Here is a 24058-nt window from a genome sequence, read left to right as displayed (position 1 = left end):
CCCCCCCCCCCCTCGTGTGACACATCGGCATCAAACCATCTGCTTTGCCGCCAAACAGAGAGCGAGACTGCTGAGAGTGACACCAGTGTATTTCCATTACTAACCATGTCTACATGGACACTAGTTTTCAGACTAAAATACTTCAAGTGAAATTCAGATGGAAGATTCTGATCCAATCCGACTCATTCGGATCATAGTTTCATTCCGAAGGAGAGGGAGGAATATGTTTGTTGTTCCCATCAGTGTGCATGAAAACATGTGTTCTAAATGTCGGGAAGAAATTGTACTTCATGCACGTGCATTTTTCTACAGTGAGGAAATGACTTCTCCGTAGTCACCCCGAGACCTGGATCAAGGTCCAGGACTTTTGCACTTGGATCTTCCATGTCTGAATGTGGTCTGGTTCACCTGGTGGACTCTCAGACCAAATTTTTGACAACCTTTGATAACTAGAGCACTGGCAACACTAGAAGTGGAAATCTGGAGCTAAAAACCTGAGCTGTGTTAGCTTTTAGCATTATCTGACAACAAACTATGGGTCTGTTGTCTTAGAGAGCAACAGAATGAGTGTGTGGGGACATTAGCTAGCTAGGAGGTTAGTTAGCAAGCAGATTAGCTAGTAGGAGGTTAGCTAGCCATGAGGTCAACTACCGAGGTGGTTAACTAGCGAGAAAATGAGCTAGTGAGGAGGTTAGCAACAGAATGAGTGATTGAGGACATTAGCTAGCAAGGAGGTTAGTTAGCAAGGAGATTAGCTAGCTAGGAGGTCAGCTAGCTAGAAGGTTAGCTAGCTAGAGGCTAAGGTCAGATCATGTCTGGCCTTATGCACTGACAGATTTTCCTATTTAAGATGCAGTATGTTCACACACACACACACACACACAAGCTATGTAATAAAGACGGTTTGGAGGTGAGTGGAGCAAAAAGCTAAAACCAAACATGGCAGTCTCTGGCGGCTTCTGTCTGCTGGTTTCCAGTCCAGTTTACAAAACCTTTTTTCAGGTCCTGTCATCCTGTAGTTGATGAGGTGAAGGTGAGAAAAACGAATAATAATAATAATAATGATAATAATAATAATAATAATTAATTAATTGAATAATTAGCTTGTTCGCTCATTTGTTCATTTTCTTAACTGCTTATTAATTCAGGGTTGCAGGAAGCTGGAGTCCATCCCATCTTCAGAAGCAGGGACACCTGAACATGTTGCCAGTCTATCACAATGCTTTTATTGTGGTTTTTATTATTTCATGAACATTTGTTCAGTAATACATATTATGTTGTTTTTATTACTGCCCACATTTACATCAAATATCCTGAGAATCGACATGGTAACTACATACATGTAAAGTTTTCCATCTTTGTGAGAATTTATTCACCCGATGATCATCAGAAAAAAGACTTGCTTCTTCTTCAGCATTACTGGCATGTTTTTGATTTACTCATCCACCTCCTCTCTAAACTGCTCACCCTGTTCCAGGTTGCAGAAACTGAATTTCTTTCCAGCATTCACATGGTGGGTGGCAGCCTATCGTAGGGGCTGGCACAAACATGCACTCACTTTCACACCAAGTGACCCACATCCCAAAACTTGCATGTCTGAGAGCAGGAGAACACGCCAAGAGGTAAACCACACCACTCCATAGAGGAAAGGGGGAGCTCTGCGCTAGCATGGAAGAAGCTCAGTGCCAACCCGATGTTAGCTTAGCTCTAGCCTGAGGTGTAAATGGTAAAAAAAACATACTGCATCATCTTCTGGAAACAAATAAAACTCTAATAAAAACACAAAGCTCAAGTATGTGATCACAGGCCTTCCCGTTGCTAGGATGTGGTTCATTTCTGTACGCCATCTCACACTAATGATGCAGACTCTACATCTCCGTTCTTCCTTTCTTTATCACAACCATAGACTGTATATAGAGATGGGCGAAGCCTCCGTGACATCACCGGTGGCTTCTGAAGAGCTGAATTGAAGCTCGGTGGGCGGTTCCTACCATCACCATCTTGGCAGGGGCATGTGTGTCGTCTCACCCGGAGAATACAAATATGGGCAAAGAGGTGGAGCTGAGAGGGGGGCTGTGAGCGTCATGGTGGATGATTGACATCGAGCGAATTCCAAGCTTTCTGTAACTAAGAGCTAACCGAGCTAACCTGGAGATAACAGGAGCTAACCACCTAACGGAGGTAAGCGACTAAAGCCAAGTCACGTTGTTAACCGGCTAAAAACCGTGGTTCTTCTACGTTCTGACTTGAAGCGGTAGATTGGGTACCTGTCAATCAAAAGGACACACCTCTAAATATGCCAAATTTCGAGATTGAATTACTTTTAAATGGGTGAGTTAGAAAAAAATTCACTCCCCCCACAGTTGTCATGAAGGTAAACCTGACCTATTAAACCTAAAATGGATTTTTGTACCAGGCTGTAAACATGTTCCTGTTGTGAACATGCTTAATTCTGCTGTAAACATGTTTATTCCTGCTGTGAAGTTGTTTATTCCTGCTGTAAACATGGGTATTCCTGCAGTAAACATGTTTATTCCTGCTGTGAAGTTGTTTATTCCTGCTGTAAACATGGGTATTCCTGCAGTAAACATGTTTATTCCTGCTGTGAAGTTGTTTATTCCTGCTGTAAACATGGGTATTCCTGCAGTAAACATGTTTATTCCTGCTGTGAAGTTGTTTATTCCTGCTGTAAACATGGGTATTCCTGCAGTAAACATGTTTATTCCTGCTGTGAAGCTGTTTATTCCTGCTGTAAACATGTTTATTACTGCAGTAAACATGTTTATTCCTGCTGTAAACATGTTTATTTCTGCTGTAAACATGTTTATTTCTGCTGTGAAGTTGGTCTTTTTAACATGGGAGTCTATGGGGATTTGCTGTTCTACAGCCCCTAGTGGATGAAGGGGGAACTGCAGTTTTATGCACTTCCTCATAGGCTTCACTTTTTACCGCCGAAGACTCTGTCCATCTTTTATATACGGTCTACGGTTGGTACTCAGGAAAACACCCAGAAGAAGGATTTGGCAGAATGACACACCTGACCAGGTGACCATCTCCTAAACTCCAGAGTGGGCATCATCACCATCATCTTCATCCATCATCCTTATTTTCATCATCACAGGGACATTGCACATGCACAAATCAACCCGTGAGAATAACTGACTCGTTACCATGACAACAGGCACCAGTTCATCTCTGTGCACCCCCCCCCCCTCCTCCGCTCTCCGTCCTCGGGGTCCATGGAGAGTGTTTTTCAGACGTTTTGTAGCAGCTGCGTCCTGCGTCTTACTTTGGTCTGGAGGAAGCCGCCAGACGCCACAACGAACGGCCGTTAAAGACCATGCATGTCTGCATGCGCTGCTGAACGCACGTTCAGATGTCCTCAGCTGGACGCAGCGAAGCTACAACTGGACAGGAAGCAGAGCTGAAGGCTCACGCACACAAGCACGATGTTGCCTTTTAGGATCCGTCGATGCTTTCAGAGGCGTCGAGCGCTAGAAGGAGTCGCAGGTGAAAGCGAACAGATTTCATTACCATGTTTACGCTCGAGACGCAGAGACACAGCAGCGTCTGACTACATAAAAACCTGCAGTCCGTCCCAGTGCAGCGGCGTCTTCTTCAGACCCGAGTGAAAAGGTCTCGCAGCTTCGTACTGCAGTGACAACAGTCTATTTCAGGCCTGCCAGCGCTGCATGTGCGCTGTGCATTGTGTATGTGTCACACCGCCCTTGGACACAAGCCTGTGGAATGTGTTGAGAGAAAGGAAAACACTGGGTTGCCACAGCAACCAGCAAAGGCCGGGGAAACAGATGGAGGTAAGAGCGAGCAGAGGAGCTTCATATCTGCGTAGCAGGTGCAGAGATAAGCTGTGTCCCTGCATGCAGACATTCACTGCTTGTCCATTAAGTCGGATGCTTTCTCTGAGGGGAAGCAAGATGCAGAGTATAAACACAGCTCAGTCTGTTCAGCGTCACTTGTCGCCTCCCACCTTTTTCTTTTAACTGATCAGCCCTCCGTCCTCGTCCTCGTTCAACTAAACCCCCCCATTAATCCCCTTCTCTACAGTCCTGGTGTGACTCCTATGGCTTGTGGTCTTCAGCCAGACTGAAGACGAAGACTTGCTCGGCTCTGCTTTTTAACTTCTTGTTTACACTCTTGCTTGTGTGTTACAGTTGTTACCAGGATTTTCCACCAGGGGGTGCACTAGAGCCTTTCGGCCCGCTAAAGTTAATGAATGTTTCGGGTCAAAACAAAAACATTCCAATAAGCTAGCAGCTGGTTGATTCTGGGCAGGAAAAAACGGTGAAAGTCTGTCGTTTTGGACTTAATCAAGTGTTTTACAGTAATTTTCCGTCTAGTCAAACAGGTTCCTGCACTGCCCCCTACTAGTTACTCCAGAACTGCAGCTTGTGAACATGCAGCGGTAATTTAGAGATGACATCAAATGAGACTTCAACCGAGTGCGAAATACTGCAAGCAGCCATTAGAAACAAACATACACATTATTACGTTGGAATATACACAATGCTATATACACAATGATATTGTTCCCCAACTTTTTTTGTAATAAGATTTGTATTATGACATTTATTATTTTTTTTGTTGCCAAGCTTATATTGTGCAAATTGTACTGACTGTAACTGTTATTGTTTATGTAAAAAAAAAAAAAAGCTTCAATAAAAATTAAGTATTAAAAAAAAGGAATATACACAATGCTAACTGTCAAACGTTTCACGTCTCGGACACGTCAGAGGTGCAGTGTCAACATGCTGCTGCCAAATGTTTTAGGCCCCAAGCTATGTCAGAATTTCTTCAAACCTCTTGCAGACCTGGATCGATGGGTTTCATCTCATCTATAACTCACTTTAATGATGACCTGCTGTAGCCGACTGTGGTGAACAGTAGCTGGTCAAGCAGCTCAATTCACTCATACATGGTACCTTAACTGACCCACCAAAGGTGATAAACCAACAGGTGATTTTATTTGGTTTTATTTTGTAGTTTTTCCTGTTGGTTCCCTTGTTTATGATTTAGCTTTATTGATTTCCTCATTGAGTTCACCTGGTCTTGTTTTAGTTCATTCTGTACACCTGTTTCTTGTTTGGTTCCCCAGTGTATTTATACCCCTCAGTTGTAGTCTTGAGTTGCTGGATCACTTTGTTGTACCTTGTTGTTAGTCCCCTGAGTGCCTTTGTTTAGAATAAACCTTCTGGAATCTGCATCCCTGTTTCCCTCATCTCTGCATTTGGGTCCACACCTTCACCATCCCTCACTGCCACCCCATAACAGTCTATAATAATAATAACTAGAGGAGGTCTTGTTCCGGAGGCTGATGGCTGCTGGCAGGAATGATTTTCTGTATCTTTCAGTCTTACATGGGACCTGAAGAAGCCTCTCACTGAACACACTTTGTTGTTTCATCACTGTGTTGTGGAGAGGGTGTGAAGAATCCTCCATCATCTTCATCAGCTTGTGCAGCATTCTTCTTTGGACAATCAGCTCCAGCAGCTCCAGAGTTACTCCAAGCACAGAAGCAGCTTTCTGGATCAGTTTGTTGATTCTCTTCAAGTCTCTGGTTCTGATGCTACTACCCCAGCAGATGCTGCAAAGCTGACTGCACTCTCCACAACAGACTTCTAGAAGATATGCAACATCTTGGTGCAGACGTTAAACCATCTCAGCTTCCTTAAGAAGTACAGTCTGCTCTGACCTTTCTTGTAGATGTAGTCAGTGTTGCATTTCCAGTCCAGTTTGTTGTCCAACTGAACTCCAAGATACTTGTATTCCTCCACCACCTCCACCTCCTCTCCCAGGATGGAAACAGTGCTTTGTTTATTCTTCTTCCTCCTGAAGTCAACAATCATCTCTTTTGTTTTGCTGCTATTTAATATGAGATGATTGTCACCGCACCATTTAACAAACTGACTGACCAGTTCTCTGTACTCTGCTTCTTGTCCATCCCTGATACACCCCACAACTGCAGAGTCATCAGAGTATTTCTGCAGATGACAGGACTCAGAGTTGTACTGGAAGTCTGAGGTGTACAGAGTGAAGAGGAATGGCCAGAGTACAGTTCCTTGTGGTGCACCAGTGCTGCTGACCTCCATCTCAGACACACAACCTTTCAGTCTCACAAACTGGGGTCTGTTTGTGAGGTAGTCATAGATCCAGGTGGTTGTGGAGGTTTCCACCTGGAATTTATGGAGCTTCTCACATATCATGATTGCATCATCATGATGACATTGATGATCTTATGCACCTATTTAAACATCACTTGTTGTTTTTCTTATGTCAACTCAGCTGCGGTGGTCTGCAACTTGTTCCTAGCGGCATGCCCTTAAATGCCAAGAATGAAATTGTTTCACATGGACAATGTCAAAATGTCTTTAAAATGTCTTCAAATGCCTTGACTGAACCTGCATTGTCGCCTCAAGAAGCTCAGCAGCGGGTAAATACTCTGCATCATTCAGTAAGGCAATAGGGAGAGGGGCGGGGCCTAATCAAACGTCAGTAGTTAAGCCTAAAGGTGAAGTAAACTACAAGAACATCTGCGAAGTGTATGTGTGAAGTCCAGAGAGAGTGACAGAAGCGTTCATAAGATGCTTCAGATTTCACAGGTTGAATAGACATTCTAATGATGATGATGAAGATCAAACATGATGCTACCACAGAATAATGAAGTTAATCGTGGTTAGCTTGAACAATTTAGGTTATAATCTGTGCAACGTAATGTGTTAATCACTGCTTTTATTAGCACCATTTTGTTGGGGAAACATTGTCGTTTCTAAATTTGATCTGATGGTTCACGTTCCTGTCAGGAGTAAACATCAGTGTTTTATCCCTGCTGGCTTTCTCTCTGTTTAACATCAGGAACTAAAGACCCCCCTGGAACAGGAAGCAGAATTTAGCTGTAAAAGTCAGCAACGCGTTGGAAAGAATGTGTTCCAGAATCCAGCTGCACTCGGATGGACGATGCTTTAGAGTAGGTGAAGCAGTCAATAGTGATTCAGTCATCTTCCTGCATTTCTTAACATGGAAAGGGAATATTTAAATTTCTGTTCATAATATCATACAGCTCTTTCCTGGTACTCCTCCCACCATCCAACACATGCATGCTAGGTTAACTGGTTACTGTCCAGTTAACCTAAACTCTGCCTCACGGTGCCTCTTGCCCAATGATTGCTGGGATTGACTTCAGCTTCCCATGACCCTGAACTGGAGAATGGATGGATGGATGGGTTAAAAAAATGAATGAATGAATATCATACAGTGGACAATTCTTCCTCATAAATAAATCATGCATCGAGTGTAAAGCGAAGCCTGTTACATCCATCGGGAAATACAATACCAACTTAAACAGAAGATAAGATAGAACACACAGATATGGTCCTGATCAATAAGTGTGTTGTTATTTCATCTCTCCATGGAATATCAATAACTTCCCTGTGATTAAAAATATTCCATGACTTTGGAAGATGTTATGATCAATGTCTTGTATGTTGTGTGAGAAGGTTTGAGGCAGTTCAGGAAAAGGAAAGCCGGGATGAAGAGGTAGAGGACCAGCATGCCGGCGAGCAGGTGAACTTCACCCTGAAACGCTACGCAGCCAGGTAACAACACAATGAACTGGCAAGGGTCAGGAACATGAAGTAAAGAGAAGGTAAACTGGCAAATGACACACGTTCATCTCCAGTTTATTTCCACATGTTGGAAAATCCCCTTTTTCGCCCAGGAGTGTCCCTGAGACGGATCCCACCTGAGACAAGCAGGACCCCGTACTGTTGGACACCTGGAAGAATGGGACCAAATTAAAACTGGAATCCTCACTGTTAGAAGGGAATGTTTGGAAAGGACAGGCAGCATTATGAAGTAGGGAAATATTCCCTTGAGCAGCTTTTTCTGTAGGTTTTAGGTCTGAGATGAACTTTCTTTCCATTTTACATCAAATGCGGTAAAGTTGGGTAAGTCACACCTTCAGAGTGTGACGTATCAAACTTTCAGACATTAAATCTGAACTTCGAACTGCCACACCGGACAGACTGTAACACATCACTCAGTCTGGAATCTGTCATTGACCTTCAGTCTTTGATCCATTCAGAGACAGAACTGATGCTCTGCTGAGGATTACAGCCCTAATCCTTCATTAGTGTATCATATATTGGTCTCGTACCCTTTAGGATTACTGGACTTACAAGTAGCACGAACTAAAACTGTCAGGAAGGAAATCTGCAAGCCAGAGTTCGCTAGCAGCCGTTCCCATTAGCCCTTAGCTCAGCACCGAGGAGACGGCGCTCCCGGCTGGTGTTTGGAGAGGAAAACGACTTCTGCTCTTTAGAACATCTCCATCTCTGATCAACAGAAAAATGACACACACAGAGTTAAACTTCACAGGAGCAGTGGAAAGCCGCCTGGGAGTGGAGGCCTGAATCATGGCTGACTGGAGTTGTGTCCAACACACACTGCTGCACACCAATAGCTTCTAAATGATTATTAATCCCAGCAATTCCCAGGTCTGCACAGCAAGGCCTGTCTCAGCAGTTTTATGCTGCGTTGACATTAACAGCTTCCTCTGACACAACAGTTTATGGCCTAATAGTTGAATAAATATAACACTCACATGTCGTCTCTCTCTCACACACACACACACACACACACACACACACACACACACACACAGGTAGGTTAACATGAATAACTGTGCAAGATGACAGTAAAATGTTCTGATTCTATCCGAACAAAAATAATGGAGGTGATGCTTCATCAAGTCGCCACAGCTGCACTGAAACACATGAAGGACAGAACCTGAACTGCAGCAACTCGACCACGTTCCAGTCCGAAGTTCAGTCTGGTCGTCACTGGAGATGCCGTTTAGTCAGGTGCAATGTGCATGTTGTGTGTGTGTGTGTGTCTGGGGACGCTGCACGTGTTGTGAAGCGTCTCTCTGACCTTGCGTTCTTTGTCTCCGTACTCCAGGCCCAGCGTATCCATGGCGCGGACGATGGCGGCCAGAGATTGGATGGTATTGCTGTAAACGACAGGCTTGTACTGCTTTACGTCATCGCCAGAGAATCCGTCCTCGTGGATGATCCTAGACAGAAAACAGAAGAGTGAGCCGAGATCTTTTGGGATTATTTTTACACGACATGTGATTCATGTGAAGAACTGCACCCTGGTCTGATAACGTAGCAACGCCGACCAGCTCGGCGTGAAAGACGGTTTTACTGAGAGGTTTAAGTTTCCACTGATCAGAATGTGATGAAACATCTGGTCCAGGTTTAGAGACATGAAAATCATGTCAATGTTGTTTACGGAAACTGTCGTCATGGTTTCCTCCGTGATGACATCAGTTCCCCGTTGTCATGGTGTTTCAGGACCAAACACGCCCACACTGGTCTGGTCTGTCCAGAAGACACTGTTCCAGAAGCCTGCTGGTTTATCCAGACTATCCAACCTGCATTGTGCTGCCTGGAGGTCTGAGACCTGGACCAGGAGAGTCTCAGACCTGGAAGGTCTCAGACCAGGAGAGTCTCAAACCTGGAGAGTCTAAGACCAGGAGAGTCTCAAACCTGGAGAGTCTAAGACCAGGAGAGTCTGAGACCTGGAGAGGACTAAGAGACCTGGAGAGTCTGAGACCTGGAGAGGACTAAGAGACCTGGAGAGTCTGAGACCTGGAGAGTCTGAGACCTGGAGAGGACTAAGAGACCTAGAGAGTCTGAGACCTGGAGAGTCTGAGACCTGGAGAGGACTAAGAGACCTGGAGAGTCTGAGACCTGGAGAGTCTGAGACCTGGAGAGGACTAAGAGACCTGGAGAGTCTGAGACCTGGAGAGTCTGAGACCTGGAGAGGACTAAGAGACCTAGAGAGTCTGAGACCTGGAGAGGACTAAGATACCTGGAGAGTCTGAGACCTGGAGAGGACTAAGAGACCTGGAGAGTCTGAGACCTGGAGAGGACTAAGAGACCTGGAGAGTCTGAGACCTGGAGAGTCTGAGACCTGGAAAGGACTAAGAGACCTGGAGAGTCTGAGACCTGGACAGTCTGAGACCTGGAGAGGACTAAGAGACCTGGAGAGTCTGAGACCTGGACAGTCTGAGACCTGGAGAGGACTAAGAGACCTGGAGAGTCTGAGACCTGGAGAGGACTAAGAGACCTGGAGAGTCTGAGACCTGGAGAGTCTGAGACCTGGAGAGGACTAAGAGACCTAGAGAGTCTGAGACCTGGAGAGTCTGAGACCTGGAGAGGACTAAGAGACCTGGAGAGTCTGAGACCTGGAGAGTCTGAGACCTGGAGAGGACTAAGAGACCTGGAGAGTCTGAGACCTGGAGAGTCTGAGACCTGGAGAGGACTAAGAGACCTAGAGAGTCTGAGACCTGGAGAGGACTAAGATACCTGGAGAGTCTGAGACCTGGAGAGGACTAAGAGACCTGGAGAGTCTGAGACCTGGAGAGGACTAAGAGACCTGGAGAGTCTGAGACCTGGAAAGGACTAAGAGACCTGGAGAGTCTGAGACCTGGACAGTCTGAGACCTGGAGAGGACTAAGAGACCTGGAGAGTCTGAGACCTGGACAGTCTGAGACCTGGAGAGGACTAAGAGACCTGGAGAGTCTGAGACCTGGAGAGGACTAAGAGACCTGGAGAGTCTGAGACCTGGAGAGGACTAAGAGACCTGGAGAGTCTGAGACCTGGAGAGTCTGAGACCTGGAAAGGACTAAGAGACCTGGAGAGTCTGAGACCTGGAGAGGACTAAGAGACCTAGAGAGTCTGAGACCTGGAGAGGACTAAGATACCTGGAGAGTCTGAGACCTGGAGAGGACTAAGAGACCTGGAGAGTCTGAGACCTGGAGAGGACTAAGAGACCTGGAGAGTCTGAGACCTGGAGAGTCTGAGACCTGGAAAGGACTAAGAGACCTGGAGAGTCTGAGACCTGGACAGTCTGAGACCTGGAGAGGACTAAGAGACCTGGAGAGTCTGAGACCTGGACAGTCTGAGACCTGGAGAGGACTAAGAGACCTGGAGAGTCTGAGACCTGGAGAGGACTAAGAGACCTGGAGAGTCTGAGACCTGGAGAGGACTAAGAGACCTGGAGAGTCTGAGACCTGGAGAGGACTAAGAGACCTGGAGAGTCTGAGACCTGGAGAGGACTAAGAGACCTGGAGAGTCTGAGACCTGGAGAGGACTAAGAGACCTGGAGAGTCTGAGACCTGGAGAGGACTAAGAGACCTGGAGAGTCTGAGACCTGGAGAGTCTGAGACCTGGAGAGGACTAAGAGACCTGGAGAGTCTGAGACCTGGAGAGGACTAAGAGACCTAGAGAGTCTGAGACCTGGAGAGGACTAAGATACCTGGAGAGTCTGAGACCTGGAGAGGACTAAGAGACCTGGAGAGTCTGAGACCTGGAGAGTCTGAGACCTGGAGAGGACTAAGAGACCTGGAGAGTCTGAGACCTGGACAGTCTGAGACCTGGAGAGGACTAAGAGACCTGGAGAGTCTGAGACCTGGAGAGGACTAAGAGACCTGGAGAGTCTGAGACCTGGAGAGGACTAAGAGACCTGGAGAGTCTGAGACCTGGAGAGGACTAAGAGACCTGGAGAGTCTGAGACCTGGAGAGGACTAAGAGACCTGGAGAGTCTGAGACCTGGAGAGTCTGAGACCTGGAAAGGACTAAGAGACCTGGAGTGTCTGAGACCTGGAAAGGACTAAGAGACCTGGAGAGTCTGAGACCTGGAGAGTCTGAGACCTGGAAAGGACTAAGAGACCTGGAGAGTCTGAGACCTGGAGAGTCTGAGACCTGGAAAGGACTAAGAGACCTGGAGAGTCTGAGACCTGGAGAGGACTAAGAGACCTGGAGAGTCTGAGACCTGGAGAGGACTAAGAGACCTGGAGAGTCTGAGACCTGGAGAGGACTAAGAGACCTGGAGAGTCTGAGACCTGGAGAGGACTAAGAGACCTGGAGAGTCTGAGACCTGGAGAGTCTGTGACCTGGAAAGGACTAAGAGACCTGGAGAGTCTGAGACCTGGAGAGTCTGAGACCTGGAAAGGACTAAGAGAACTGGAGTGTCTGAGACCTGGAGAGTCTGAGACCTGGAAAGGACTAAGAGACCTGGAGAGGACTAAGAGACCTGGAGAGTCTGAGACCTGGAAAGGACTAAGAGACCTGGAGTGTCTGAGACCTGGAGAGTCTGAGACCTGGAAAGGACTAAGAGACCTGGAGAGGACTAAGAGACCTGGAGAGTCTGAGACCTGGAGAGGACTAAGAGACCTGGAGAGTCTGAGACCTGGAGAGTCTGAGACCTGGAGTGTCTGAGACCTGGAGAGTCTGAGACCTGGAAAGGACTAAGAGACCTGGAGAGGACTAAGAGACCTGGAGAGTCTGAGACCTGGAGAGGACTAAGAGACCTGGAGAGTCTCAGACCTGGAGAGTCTGAGACCTGGAGAGTCTCAGACCTGGAAAGTCTGAGACCTGGAGAGTCTGAGACCTGGAGAGTCTGAGACCTGGAGAGTCTGAGACCTGGAGAGGACTAAGAGACATGGAGAGTCTGAGACCTGGAGAGGACTAAGAGACCTGGAGAGTCTGAGACCTGGAGAGGACTAAGAGACCTGGAGAGTCTGAGACCTGGAGAGGACTAAGAGACCTGGAGAGGACTAAGAGACCTGGAGAGTCTGAGACCTGGAGAGTCTGAGACATGGAGAGGACTAAGAAACCTGGAGAGTCTGAGACCTGGAGAGGACTAAGAGACCTGGAGAGTCTGAGACCTGGAGAGGACTAAGAGACCTGGAGAGTCTGAGACCTGGAGAGTCTGAGACCTGGAGAGGACTAAGAGACCTGGAGAGTCTGAGACCTGGAGAGTCTGAGACCTGGAGAGGACTAAGAGACCTGGAGAGTCTGAGACCTGGACAGTCTGAGACCTGGAGAGGACTAAGAGACCTGGAGAGTCTGAGACCTGGAGAGGACTAAGAGACCTGGAGAGTCTGAGACCTGGAGAGGACTAAGAGACCTGGAGAGTCTGAGACCTGGAGAGGACTAAGAGACCTGGAGAGTCTGAGACCTGGAGAGGACTAAGAGACCTGGAGAGTCTGAGACCTGGAGAGGACTAAGAGACCTGGAGAGGACTAAGAGACCTGGAGAGTCTGAGACCTGGAGAGGACTAAGAGACCTGGAGAGTCTGAGACCTGGAGAGGACTAAGAGACCTGGAGAGTCTGAGACCTGGAGAGGACTAAGAGACCTGGAGAGGACTAAGAGACCTGGAGTGTCTGAGACCTGGAGAGTCTGAGACCTGGAAAGGACTAAGAGACCTGGAGAGTCTGAGACCTGGAAAGGACTAAGAGACCTGGAGAGGACTAAGAGACCTGGAGAGTCTGAGACCTGGAGAGGACGAAGAGACCTGGAGAGTCTGAGACCTGGAGAGTCTGAGACCTGGAGAGTCTCAGACCTGGAAAGTCTGAGACCTGGAGAGTCTGAGACCTGGAGAGTCTGAGACCTGGAGAGGACTAAGAGACCTGGAGAGTCTGAGACCTGGAGAGGACTAAGAGACCTGGAGAGTCTGAGACCTGGAAAGGACTAAGAGACCTGGAGAGTCTGAGACCTGGAGAGGACTAAGAGACCTGGAGAGGACTAAGAGACCTGGAGAGTCTGAGACCTGGAGAGTCTGAGACCTGGAGAGGACTAAGAGACCTGGAGAGTCTGAGACCTGGAGAGGACTAAGAGACCTGGAGAGTCTGAGACCTGGAAAGGACTAAGAGACCTGGAGAGGACTAAGAGACCTGGAGAGTCTGAGACCTGGAGAGTCTCAGACCTGGAGAGTCTGAGACCTGGAGAGGACTAAGAGACCTGGAGAGTCTGAGACCTGGAGAGGACTAAGAGACCTGGAGAGTCTGAGACCTGGAAAGGACTAAGAGACCTGGAGAGTCTGAGACCTGGAGAGGACTAAGAGACCTGGAGAGTCTGAGACCTGGAGAGGACTAAGAGACCTGGAGAGTCTGAGACCTGGAGAGTCTGAGACCTTTAGAGGACTAAGAGACCTGGAGAGTCTGAGACCTGGAGAGGACTAAGAGACCTGGAGAGTCTGAGACCTGGAGAGTCTGAGACCTGGAGAGGACTAAGAGACCTGGAGAGTCTGAGACCTGGAGAGGACTAAGAGACCTGGAGAGTCTGAGACCTGGAGAGTCTGAGACCTGGAGAGTCTCAGACCTGGAAAGTCTGAGACCTGGAGAGTCTGAGACCTGGAGAGGACTAAGAGACCTGGAGAGTCTGAGACCTGGAGAGTCTGAGACCTGGAGAGTCTCAGACCTGGAAAGTCTGAGACCTGGAAAGTCTGAGACCTGGAGAGTCTGAGACCTGGAGAGTCTGAGACCTGGAGAGTCTGAGACCTGGAGAGTCTCAGACCTGGAAAGTCTGAGACCTGGAGAGTCTGAGACCTGGAGAGTCTGAGACCTGGAGAGGACTAAGAGACCTGGAGAGTCTGAGACCTGGAGAGGACTAAGAGACCTGGAGAGTCTGAGACCTGGAGAGGACTAAGAGACCTGGAGAGTCTGAGACCTGGAGAGTCTGAGACCTGGAGAGGACTAAGAGACCTGGAGAGTCTGAGACCTGGAGAGGACTAAGAGACCTGGAGTGTCTGAGACCTGGAGAGTCTGAGACCTGGAGAGGACTAAGAGACCTGGAGAGTCTGAGACCTGGAGAGTCTGAGACCTGGAGAGTCTCAGACCTGGAAAGTCTGAGACCTGGAGAGTCTGAGACCTGGAGAGTCTGAGACCTGGAGAGGACTAAGAGACCTGGAGAGTCTGAGACCTGGAGAGTCTGAGACCTGGAGAGTCTCAGACCTGGAAAGTCTGAGACCTGGAGAGTCTCAGACCTGGAAAGTCTGAGACCTGGAGAGTCTGTGACCTGGAGAGGACTAAGAGACCTGGAGAGTCTGAGACCTGGAGAGTCTGAGACCTGGAGAGGACTAAGAGACCTGGAAAGTCTGAGACCTGGAGAGTCTGAGACCTGGAGAGTCTGAGACCTGGAGAGGACTAAGAGACCTGGAAAGTCTGAGACCTGGAGAGTCTGAGACCTGGAGAGTCTGAGACCTGGAGAGGACTAAGAGACCTGGAGAGTCTGAGACCTGGAGAGTCTGAGACCTGGAGAGGACTAAGAGACCTGGAAAGTCTGAGACCTGGAGAGTCTGAGACCTGGAGAGTCTGAGACCTGGAAAGTCTGAGACCTGGAGAGTCTGAGACCTGGAAAGTCTGAGACCTGGAGAGTCTGAGACCTGGAGAGTCTGAGACCTGGAGAGTCTGAGACCTGGAAAGTCTGAGACCTGGAGTGTCTGAGACCTGGAGAGTCTGAGACCTGGAAAGTCTGAGACCTGGAAAGTCTGAGACCTGGAGTGTCTGAGACCTGGAGAGTCTGAGACCTGGAGAGTCTGAGACCTGGAAAGTCTGAGACCTGGAGAGTCTGAGACCTGGAGAGTCTGAGACCTTGAGAGTCTGAGACCTGGAGAGTCTGAGACCTGGAGAGGACTAAGAGACCTGGAGTGTCTGAGACCTGGAGAGTCTGAGACCTGGAGAGTCTGAGACCTGGAAAGTCTGAGACCTGGAGAGTCTGAGACCTGGAGAGGACTAAGAGACCTGGAGTGTCTGAGACCTGGAGAGTCTGAGACCTGGAGAGTCTGAGACCTGGAAAGTCTGAGACCTGGAGAGTCTGAGACCTGGAGAGTCTGAGACCTGGAGAGTCTGAGACCTTGAGAGTCTGAGACCTGGAGAGTCTGAGACCTGGAGAGGACTAAGAGACCTGGAGAGTCTGAGACCTGGAGAGTCTGAGACCTGGAGAGTCTCAGACCTGGAAAGTCTGAGACCTGGAGAGTCTGAGACCTGGAGAGTCTGAGACCTGGAGAGGACTAAGAGACCTGGAGAGTCTGAGACCTGGAGAGTCTGAGACCTGGAGAGTCTGAGACCTGGAGAGTCTCAGACCTGGAAAGTCTGAGACCTGGAGAGTCTGTGACCTGGAGAGGACTAAGAGACCTGGAGAGTCTGAGACCTGGAGAGTCTGAGACCTGGAGAGGACTAAGAGACCTGGAAAGTCTGAGACCTGGAGAGTCTGAGACCTGGAGAGTCTGAGACCTGGAGAGTCTGAGACCTGGAGAGTCTGAGACCTGGAGAGGACTAAGAGACCTGGAGAGTCTGAGACCTGGAAAGTCTGAGACCTGGAGAGTCTGAGACCTGGAGAGTCTGAGACCTGGAGAGTCTGAGACCTGGAGAGGACTAAGAGACCTGGAGAGTCTGAGACCTGGAGAGTCTGAGACCTGGAGAGTCTCAGACCTGGAAAGTCTGAGACCTGGAGAGTCTGTGACCTGGAGAGGACTAAGAGACCTGGAGAGTCTGAGACCTGGAGAGGACTAAGAGACCTGGAAAGTCTGAGACCTGGAGAGTCTGAGACCTGGAGAGTCTGAGACCTGGAGAGTCTGAGACCTGGAGAGGACTAAGAGACCTGGAGAGTCTGAGACCTGGAGAGTCTGAGACCTGGAGAGTCTGAGACCTGGAGAGTCTGAGACCTGGAGAGGACTAAGAGACCTGGAGAGTCTGAGACCTGGAGAGTCTGAGACCTGGAGAGTCTCAGACCTGGAAAGTCTGAGACCTGGAGAGTCTGAGACCTGGAGAGTCTGAGACCTGGAGAGGACTAAGAGACCTGGAGAGTCTGAGACCTGGAGAGTCTGAGACCTGGAGAGTCTGAGACCTGGAAAGTCTGAGACCTGGAGAGTCTCAGACCTGGAAAGTCTGAGACCTGGAGAGTCTGTGACCTGGAGAGGACTAAGAGACCTGGAGAGTCTGAGACCTGGAGAGTCTGAGACCTGGAGAGGACTAAGAGACCTGGAAAGTCTGAGACCTGGAGAGTCTGAGACCTGGAGAGTCTGAGACCTGGAGAGTCTGAGACCTGGAGAGTCTGAGACCTGGAGAGGACTAAGAGACCTGGAGAGTCTGAGACCTGGAAAGTCTGAGACCTGGAGAGTCTGAGACCTGGAGAGTCTGAGACCTGGAGAGTCTGAGACCTGGAGAGGACTAAGAGACCTGGAGAGTCTGAGACCTGGAGAGTCTGAGACCTGGAGAGTCTCAGACCTGGAAAGTCTGAGACCTGGAGAGTCTGTGACCTGGAGAGGACTAAGAGACCTGGAGAGTCTGAGACCTGGAGAGGACTAAGAGACCTGGAAAGTCTGAGACCTGGAGAGTCTGAGACCTGGAGAGTCTGAGACCTGGAGAGTCTGAGACCTGGAGAGGACTAAGAGACCTGGAGAGTCTGAGACCTGGAGAGTCTGAGACCTGGAGAGTCTGAGACCTGGAGAGTCTGAGACCTGGAGAGGACTAAGAGACCTGGAGAGTCTGAGACCTGGAGAGTCTGAGACCTGGAGAGTCTCAGACCTGGAAAGTCTGAGACCTGGAGAGTCTGAGACCTGGAGAGTCTGAGACCTGGAGAGGACTAAGAGACCTGGAGAGTCTGAGACCTGGAGAGTCTGAGACCTGGAGAGTCTGAGACCTGGAAAGTCTGAGACCTGGAGAGTCTGAGACCTGGAAAGTCTGAGACCTGGAGAGTCTGTGACGTAGATCTAATAGTCTGACCCTGCTGGAACGTCTTCTCCTGGGGGATTTGTGAATGATCTGTGTCTCTATAGAACGATGGACTCAGGTATTTTGGAATTGACCTGATAGCCCAACCAGACTGCAGCAGCTGTTTCTCTGAGATGATGATGAGAAGGACGTAAGAACTGATACTATTTGATCTGTCATGTGGTTCATCTGAATTGGAGGTTCTGGAATTTTGCTGAAAAACTTTGAATAGTGTGAAATTTTCTTTTTTAGGCAGCTGGGGCGTTGTGGGTGGGTGCAGGGGCAAAAGAGAGGAAGCTGATGTTGTGTTTGTAGCTGAAACACAAAAATCAGAGCAAAGGTTAGAAAGGAGGGTTGATAACCAGTGGGCTCAGCTGACATTTAGACAAACAGAGCTCACAGGACCCATCCTGCTGTTTCAAATGCCGTGATGTCTTTTACTGCAGTTAACACAAGGACACAAAGACAGACAAACCTACAGACAAAAAGTCAGGACGACAGAACCAGCACATATACACAACGTCAAACAGAGTGACTACAGAGAGATGGGCAGCTGAGAACAAACAGAGTCTGGCTAATGCAGATGGACAGCTGCAGGTTGAAGCAACACCAGGAAGCAACTCAGACTGAAAACATTTGGTGCATCAGTTTCCGACACTGGAAGGATAAAACGCAGCTGCACTGGGCCCTGTTTACTAGCAACGAGCCGATTCACTACTTAATCAAAGCATCATGATACAACATGTCCAATTTAATTACGATTCTTAAACGTTCCAAAATTATTATTTTTTTCATGACAATTAAATGACAGAAATGCAACTGTAAAATGTGACAGGAAGCTGAAAGTCGCACAGCTGCCTGGACACTTCAGGGAGACAAGATTGTGAATAGAGGAGGCTGAAATGAGTTTCCTCCGCAGGGTGGCCGGGCTCTCCCTTAGAGATAGGGTGAGGAGCTCGGTCATCCAGGAGGAGATCAGAGTAGAGCCGCTGCTCCTCCGCATCGAGAGGAACCAGTTGAGGTGGCTCGGGCATCTGGTCAGGATGCCTCCTGGACCTCCCTGGTGAGGTGTTCCAGGCACGTCCCTCTGGGAGGAGACCCCGGGGAAGACCCAGGACACGCTGGAGGGATTACATCTCTCGGCTGGCCTGGGAACGCCTCGGGATCCCCCCGCAGAGTTGGTAAATGTGGCTGGGGAGAGGGAAGTCTGGGCTTCCCTGCTTAGGCTGCTGCCCCCGCGACCCGACCCCGGATAAGCGGCAGAAGATGGATGGATGGATGGGCCTTTCCCTAAAATGTCCAGTTGCAAACAGTAAACAATGAGATACCAGAAAGCAACCAGCTAGCTTTGCAGCTACTTTTACTAAGCATTAGATTGACTGAGCGGGTTGGAAGGCCAGTGTTTGAAAACATTTTTTGGATTTCATGGACATGAAAACAGAGAATATCTTGACAAGACTTACTGCACATGGAAGCTGTTTAAAGTCGAAATAAGATCTCATAGCAACATTACAAACATGTGACAGCACCTCGTTCTAGCCCAGGCTGGAGGAGCTTGTTCTTTACTATTGTTGGCACATTTTGCTTGAAGATTCTAGGTAGAAAAAAGACTATATGAAAATCAAAGCTGCAAGCAGCTTTGAAGGCTTATTGCCACCGCTTCCTATGATTACCTTCTCCCATGCTTCCCTCAACCTCACTTTCAGCCAGAGTGCACATCAGATCATTTAGGCCTTAAATCGGGTCACTTCCTGTCACCAGCAAGTGGATCTCACTTATAATTCAATTATTGACATTCAAATGTGTGAGTAATATGTCTGGCATCATATGTAGCACATTTAGAGCAGATATGTTGTTTAATGTGGGAGTTATATCAATTTTTTATTTTCACTGCAACATATCCAATTTGAGGCCCTGCCTCTCCTACATGATCTCCCCTATTAGAAGAAATAACACAACTTTTAATCACAGATGTCTCCTAAGCATCCTGACCAATTTTGGGTTCAATTGGATAATATCCCTAGGAGGAGTTCTTCAAAATGCGTGTGAAAGAAAACAGCCAAAATGACCCCCAAAATAGCACCTTTTTCAATGTGGCCAACTTCCTGTTTGATTTAGCCCATATGTCCAAGAGACCAGTCTATTTTCAACTGACTTCAGGGTATGACTATCATCAGTCATGGCAAGTTTGGTGGAGATCAAAGGTGTCATGGCTTGGTTACAGGTGTTTTCTGTTTCATGGCACCAGACTACCATTCACCATAGTTTTGTTTGGCATAGTACTTTATTTTTTTTGTCCAAATTTCTTTATTGAATTTTCGCAGGGAATGTCAAAGAATATGACAGTTTAACATTGTTTATAGTATCTGCATGAGAATAAAATATAACCAAGAGCGAACGGAAAAGGAAAAACCCTGATTAAGTCCCACTATCCCTCCCGAAAACCCTAGACAGATGCAATCACAGTCGTTAAGATTATTGCACAAAAGTATAACAATGAAATGAAGTAAAAAAAGGAAGTAGTGATAACAAACATATGAATATACTAAATAGTAAATAGTAATAAACATGAATAAATCGTAAATAAAATAACCATAAAAAAAATAAAAAAAAATAAAAAAAAGAAAGGGGGGGGGGGCTAGGTGTTTTCTCTCCCTATTTCTATTTGATCGGCTAAGTGTCGTCAAGAGTAATGCTCAGGCTGTTATTAATGTAGGTCAACAGTGGGTCCCATGTTTTATGGAATGCTGTCAGAGATCCCTTCTGTGAGAACCTTAACTTTTCCAAATTTAGACAATGTAAAATTTTCTGTATCCAGCTTTTATGTGTTGGTGGGGAGGTGTGCTTCCATTTAAGGAGTATGGCACGTCTGGCTAGCAGGGTGGTAAAGGCCACAACATGCTGTGTGGAGATCGGCTGATTTTTAGGAAAAGGGAAGCCAAAGAGAGCAGACAGGGGATTTAGTTCCAAATTTGTGTTGAGGGCCTGATTGAGAGTTTGAAATATATTCGACCAAAAACTAGTCAAGCTCGGGCACGACCAGAACATGTGAACGTGGTCTGCTGGGGATTGTTTACAACGGTTGCAGGCATCACTGTGATTTGGGTAAATTTTTGCCAATTTGACATTGGTGAAATGAGCTCTATGTACCACCTTCCATTGTAGTAAGCAGTGCCCGGCACAAATCGATGATGAGTGGATCCTTTTTAAAATGTCTCTCCACTGGTCCTCAAGGATGTCTATCCCCAGCTCATTTTCCCACGCATTTTTAGGCAGTATGGTGGGGTCTGGGTTCAAAAGTGAAATCTTGTTGTAAATGACAGATGTCAGTCGCTTTTGTTGCCAGTGGAGAGAAAGTACTTGGTCTATTTCAGCTTCAGGGGGACGTTTTGGGAAATGTGGAAACTGTTTTTGGATGAAGTGTCTCACTTGGAGATACGGAAAAAAGTGGCTCTTGGGTAGGTTGGCCTTATCTGACATGGATGTAAAAGACATAAAGACACCGTCCTCGTACAGGTCCTTAAGTGTTTTGAGGCCTCTTTCAGACCATGTGCGAAATGCAGCATCGGTGCAGGAGGGAAGAAATGCATAATTATTCAAAACTGGAGCAAGAATCGAGGCCCTATGAAAACCATGTTGTTTTCTAAACTGGATCCAGATTTTAATTGTATTGGTGACCATTGGGTTAGGTGAGATATTACGTGCATTTATTGGGAGCTGTGAACAGACGATAGAATGCAGAGAACAAGATGAGGATGCGATCTCAGTGTGGGCCCAAGGTGGACAATTGTCTATGTCATCACCATGGAGCCAGTATATAAGCTTGTAAATGTTGCAGGCCCAGAAATAGTGACGAAAATTCGGTAATGCTAGCCCACCATCAGATTTGGGAAGTTGAAGAATATTTTTCTTAATGCGGGCCGGTTTGTTATGCTAGATAAACGCATTCAGTTGTCGGTCGAGGTTCACAAAAAATGACTTATTGAGACAGATAGGGATGTGTTGAAAGAGATATAAAAATTTTGGAAGAACTACCATCTTGATAAGATTAACTCTACCTGCAAGAGATAGGGGGAGGGCGGCCCATCTTGATAAGTCCGACTTGCATTTTTCTAATAGGGGCTGAAAATTCTTCTGGAAGAGTCCCCTGAGAGAGTTTGTGATGAATATCCCCAGATATTTGAATCCTTCTTCAGCTATTTTAAAAGGGAACACAGATCGTGGGACGGATTTTGCCAAATCATTTACAAAAAATAGCTCGCTTTTCTGAATGTTTAATTTATACCCCAATAGGTTCCCAAACTGCTCCAGAATAGATAAAATTGGGGGAAGAGAGGATGTGGGGTTTGAGATAAATAAAAGAAGGTCATCAGCATATAGCAGAAGTTTGTGTTCTAAACCAAAATGGGAGATGCCCTCGAATTCCTTCTGATTTCTCAGCCAGATGGCCAGCGGTTCGATGGCTATGATGAACAGCAAAGGCGAAAGCGGACATCCTTGCCGGGTTCCACGTTTGAGGGGAAAGTATGCTGAATGTACGCCATTGGTATTTACAGACGCCGAAGGGGTAGCATATAGTAGTCTAACCCAAGAAATAAAATTAGAGTCAAAGTCAAATTTTTCCAAGATAAAAAATAAAAATCCCCATTCAACCCGATCGAACGCTTTCTCTGCGTCAAGCGCCACAACAATTTCAGGGTAGTTTGACACGGGTGAGTGAATAATGTTCAACAGTCTTCTGGTATTGAAAAATGGAAGTCTTCCCAATGTGAAGCCTGTCTGGTCTGTGGAGATTATTGTAGGGATCGCTTTTTGAAGGCGAAGAGCGAGAATTTTAGCAAGAATCTTATAGTCTATGTTTAAGAGTGAGACAGGTCTATAGCTACCACAGGCGGTAGGGTCTCTCTCTTTCTTCAGGAGTAGTGAAATCGATGCCTCATATAGGGTTGTTGGTAATCTACCTACCATGAAGGAATCATTGAACATTCTCACTAAGATGGGGGCTAGTAGTGTAGAGTATGCTTTAAAGAACTCGGCTGTGAAGCCGTCAGGGCCGGGGGATTTCATGTTTTGCATAGCATTAATTGCATCATTCACCTCCAGCAAGGAGATCGGTCTGCCTAGCTCACTTGCAAGATTTACTTCAATCTGGGGGTACACTAATTATTCTAAGGGATTGGGAGTCATTGTAGTAATTGGTTTACATTCAGAAGTGTATTGTGTGGTATAGAAATCGGAGAAAGATTTGTTAATAACTGCAGGATCAGAAGTGAGATTGCCGTTGGGTGTCTTAATTTGGGAAATCAGTCTTGAGACGCTAGCTGCACGGGCCTGTTGTGCCAAGAGCCTTCCGGCCTTGTCACCTTGCTCGAAAAAGTGTTGTTTTGATTGTCGAAGCTGTCTCTCCACAGCGCGTGTCATTAATAAACTGTGCTCAGAATTTAGTAGCAATCGTTTCTTGTAGAGGGCGGGGGATGGGGAGGCGGAATAGACTCTGTCGAGCTTTAAAAGTTCCTCAGCAATTTCTGTCAGCCTGGCCTGCTCCATCCTCCTCATTTGGGAAATATAGGATATAACCTGTCCACGGACAGTAGCTTTAAGCACTTCCCATAGAATGTTACTACTGACGTCAGGGGTGTCATTAAACTCTATGTAAGAGCGAATTTGGGTCGCGATGAAAGCTGTGAAATTGTCATCTGACAGAAAGTGTGAGCTGAACCTCCATCGTGAGTGTGAGGTCATGTTTCGTGGAAAGCCAATGTCGACAGTGGTGGGCGCATGGTCGGAGGTGGTTATTGGATGATACTCGCATGCATTTACAGAGTCCATGAGTTTACTATCAAGTAAGAAAAAATCTATTTGGGAGAATGTGTGGTGTACATGGGAGAAAAAAGAAAAGGCTCTCCCTTGGGGGTATTTGAACCTCCAGGGGTCAGAGAGTCCCAACTGTGATGCAAACATTTTGCATCACAGTGCACCACTTATAATAATTCGGTGGCTATCCACATTTGGAATTTTGGTAAAGAGCCTTATAAAAAAATTTTCATCGTCCCAAGTTGGCGCATAGATGGAAACCAAGACCACAGGTATATTCTGGAGCAAGCCTGCAACTATGACGTAGCGGCCATCAGTATCCTGAATTACATTTGTTGGCTCAAACAGGACCCTTTTATGGATAATAATGGCTGCCCCTCTAGTTCTATCTGTAAATTTGGAATGGAATAAGTGGCTCATCCACACCCTCTTAATGCGCAGGGTGTCAGATGTTTTAAGGTGAGTTTCTTGCAAGAAAATCACATCCCCTTTAAGATATTGCAGTTGTTTCAGGACCTTACCAGTTTTAATCGCGTTATTCATGCCTTTGGTATTCCAGGATATCAGACGCACGACATTACCTCTTTTCATTCTATTAGCCATAGAGCAAACAGCAGCAAGTTAAGTTGACTTTGCCCCGACCGTAATTCCGAGCTGTAATGGAG

The 24058-nt window shown here is 47.2% G+C and overlaps 1 protein-coding gene across 1 annotated transcript in view; it reads right to left on the bottom strand.

Moving 5' to 3' along the window:
• Positions 1-24058, bottom strand: part of LOC306762528 (guanine nucleotide-binding protein G(o) subunit alpha) — a gene marked incomplete at both ends in the record, with an annotated part of 249970 nt that overhangs the window by 119293 nt on the left and 106619 nt on the right. The window contains one exon of the mRNA XM_079249040.1: positions 8947-9088. Coding sequence (XP_079105166.1) covers positions 8947-9088 — 142 coding nt within the window. The remainder of the gene's footprint in view (positions 1-8946; positions 9089-24058) is intronic.

This window comes from Telmatherina bonti (genome assembly GCF_933228915.1).
Source record: "Telmatherina bonti genome assembly, chromosome: 2".
NCBI lineage: Eukaryota > Metazoa > Chordata > Actinopteri > Atheriniformes > Telmatherinidae > Telmatherina > Telmatherina bonti.
Note: the sequence above shows the minus strand (reverse complement) of the source record. Positions and strands in the feature narration are given on the sequence as shown.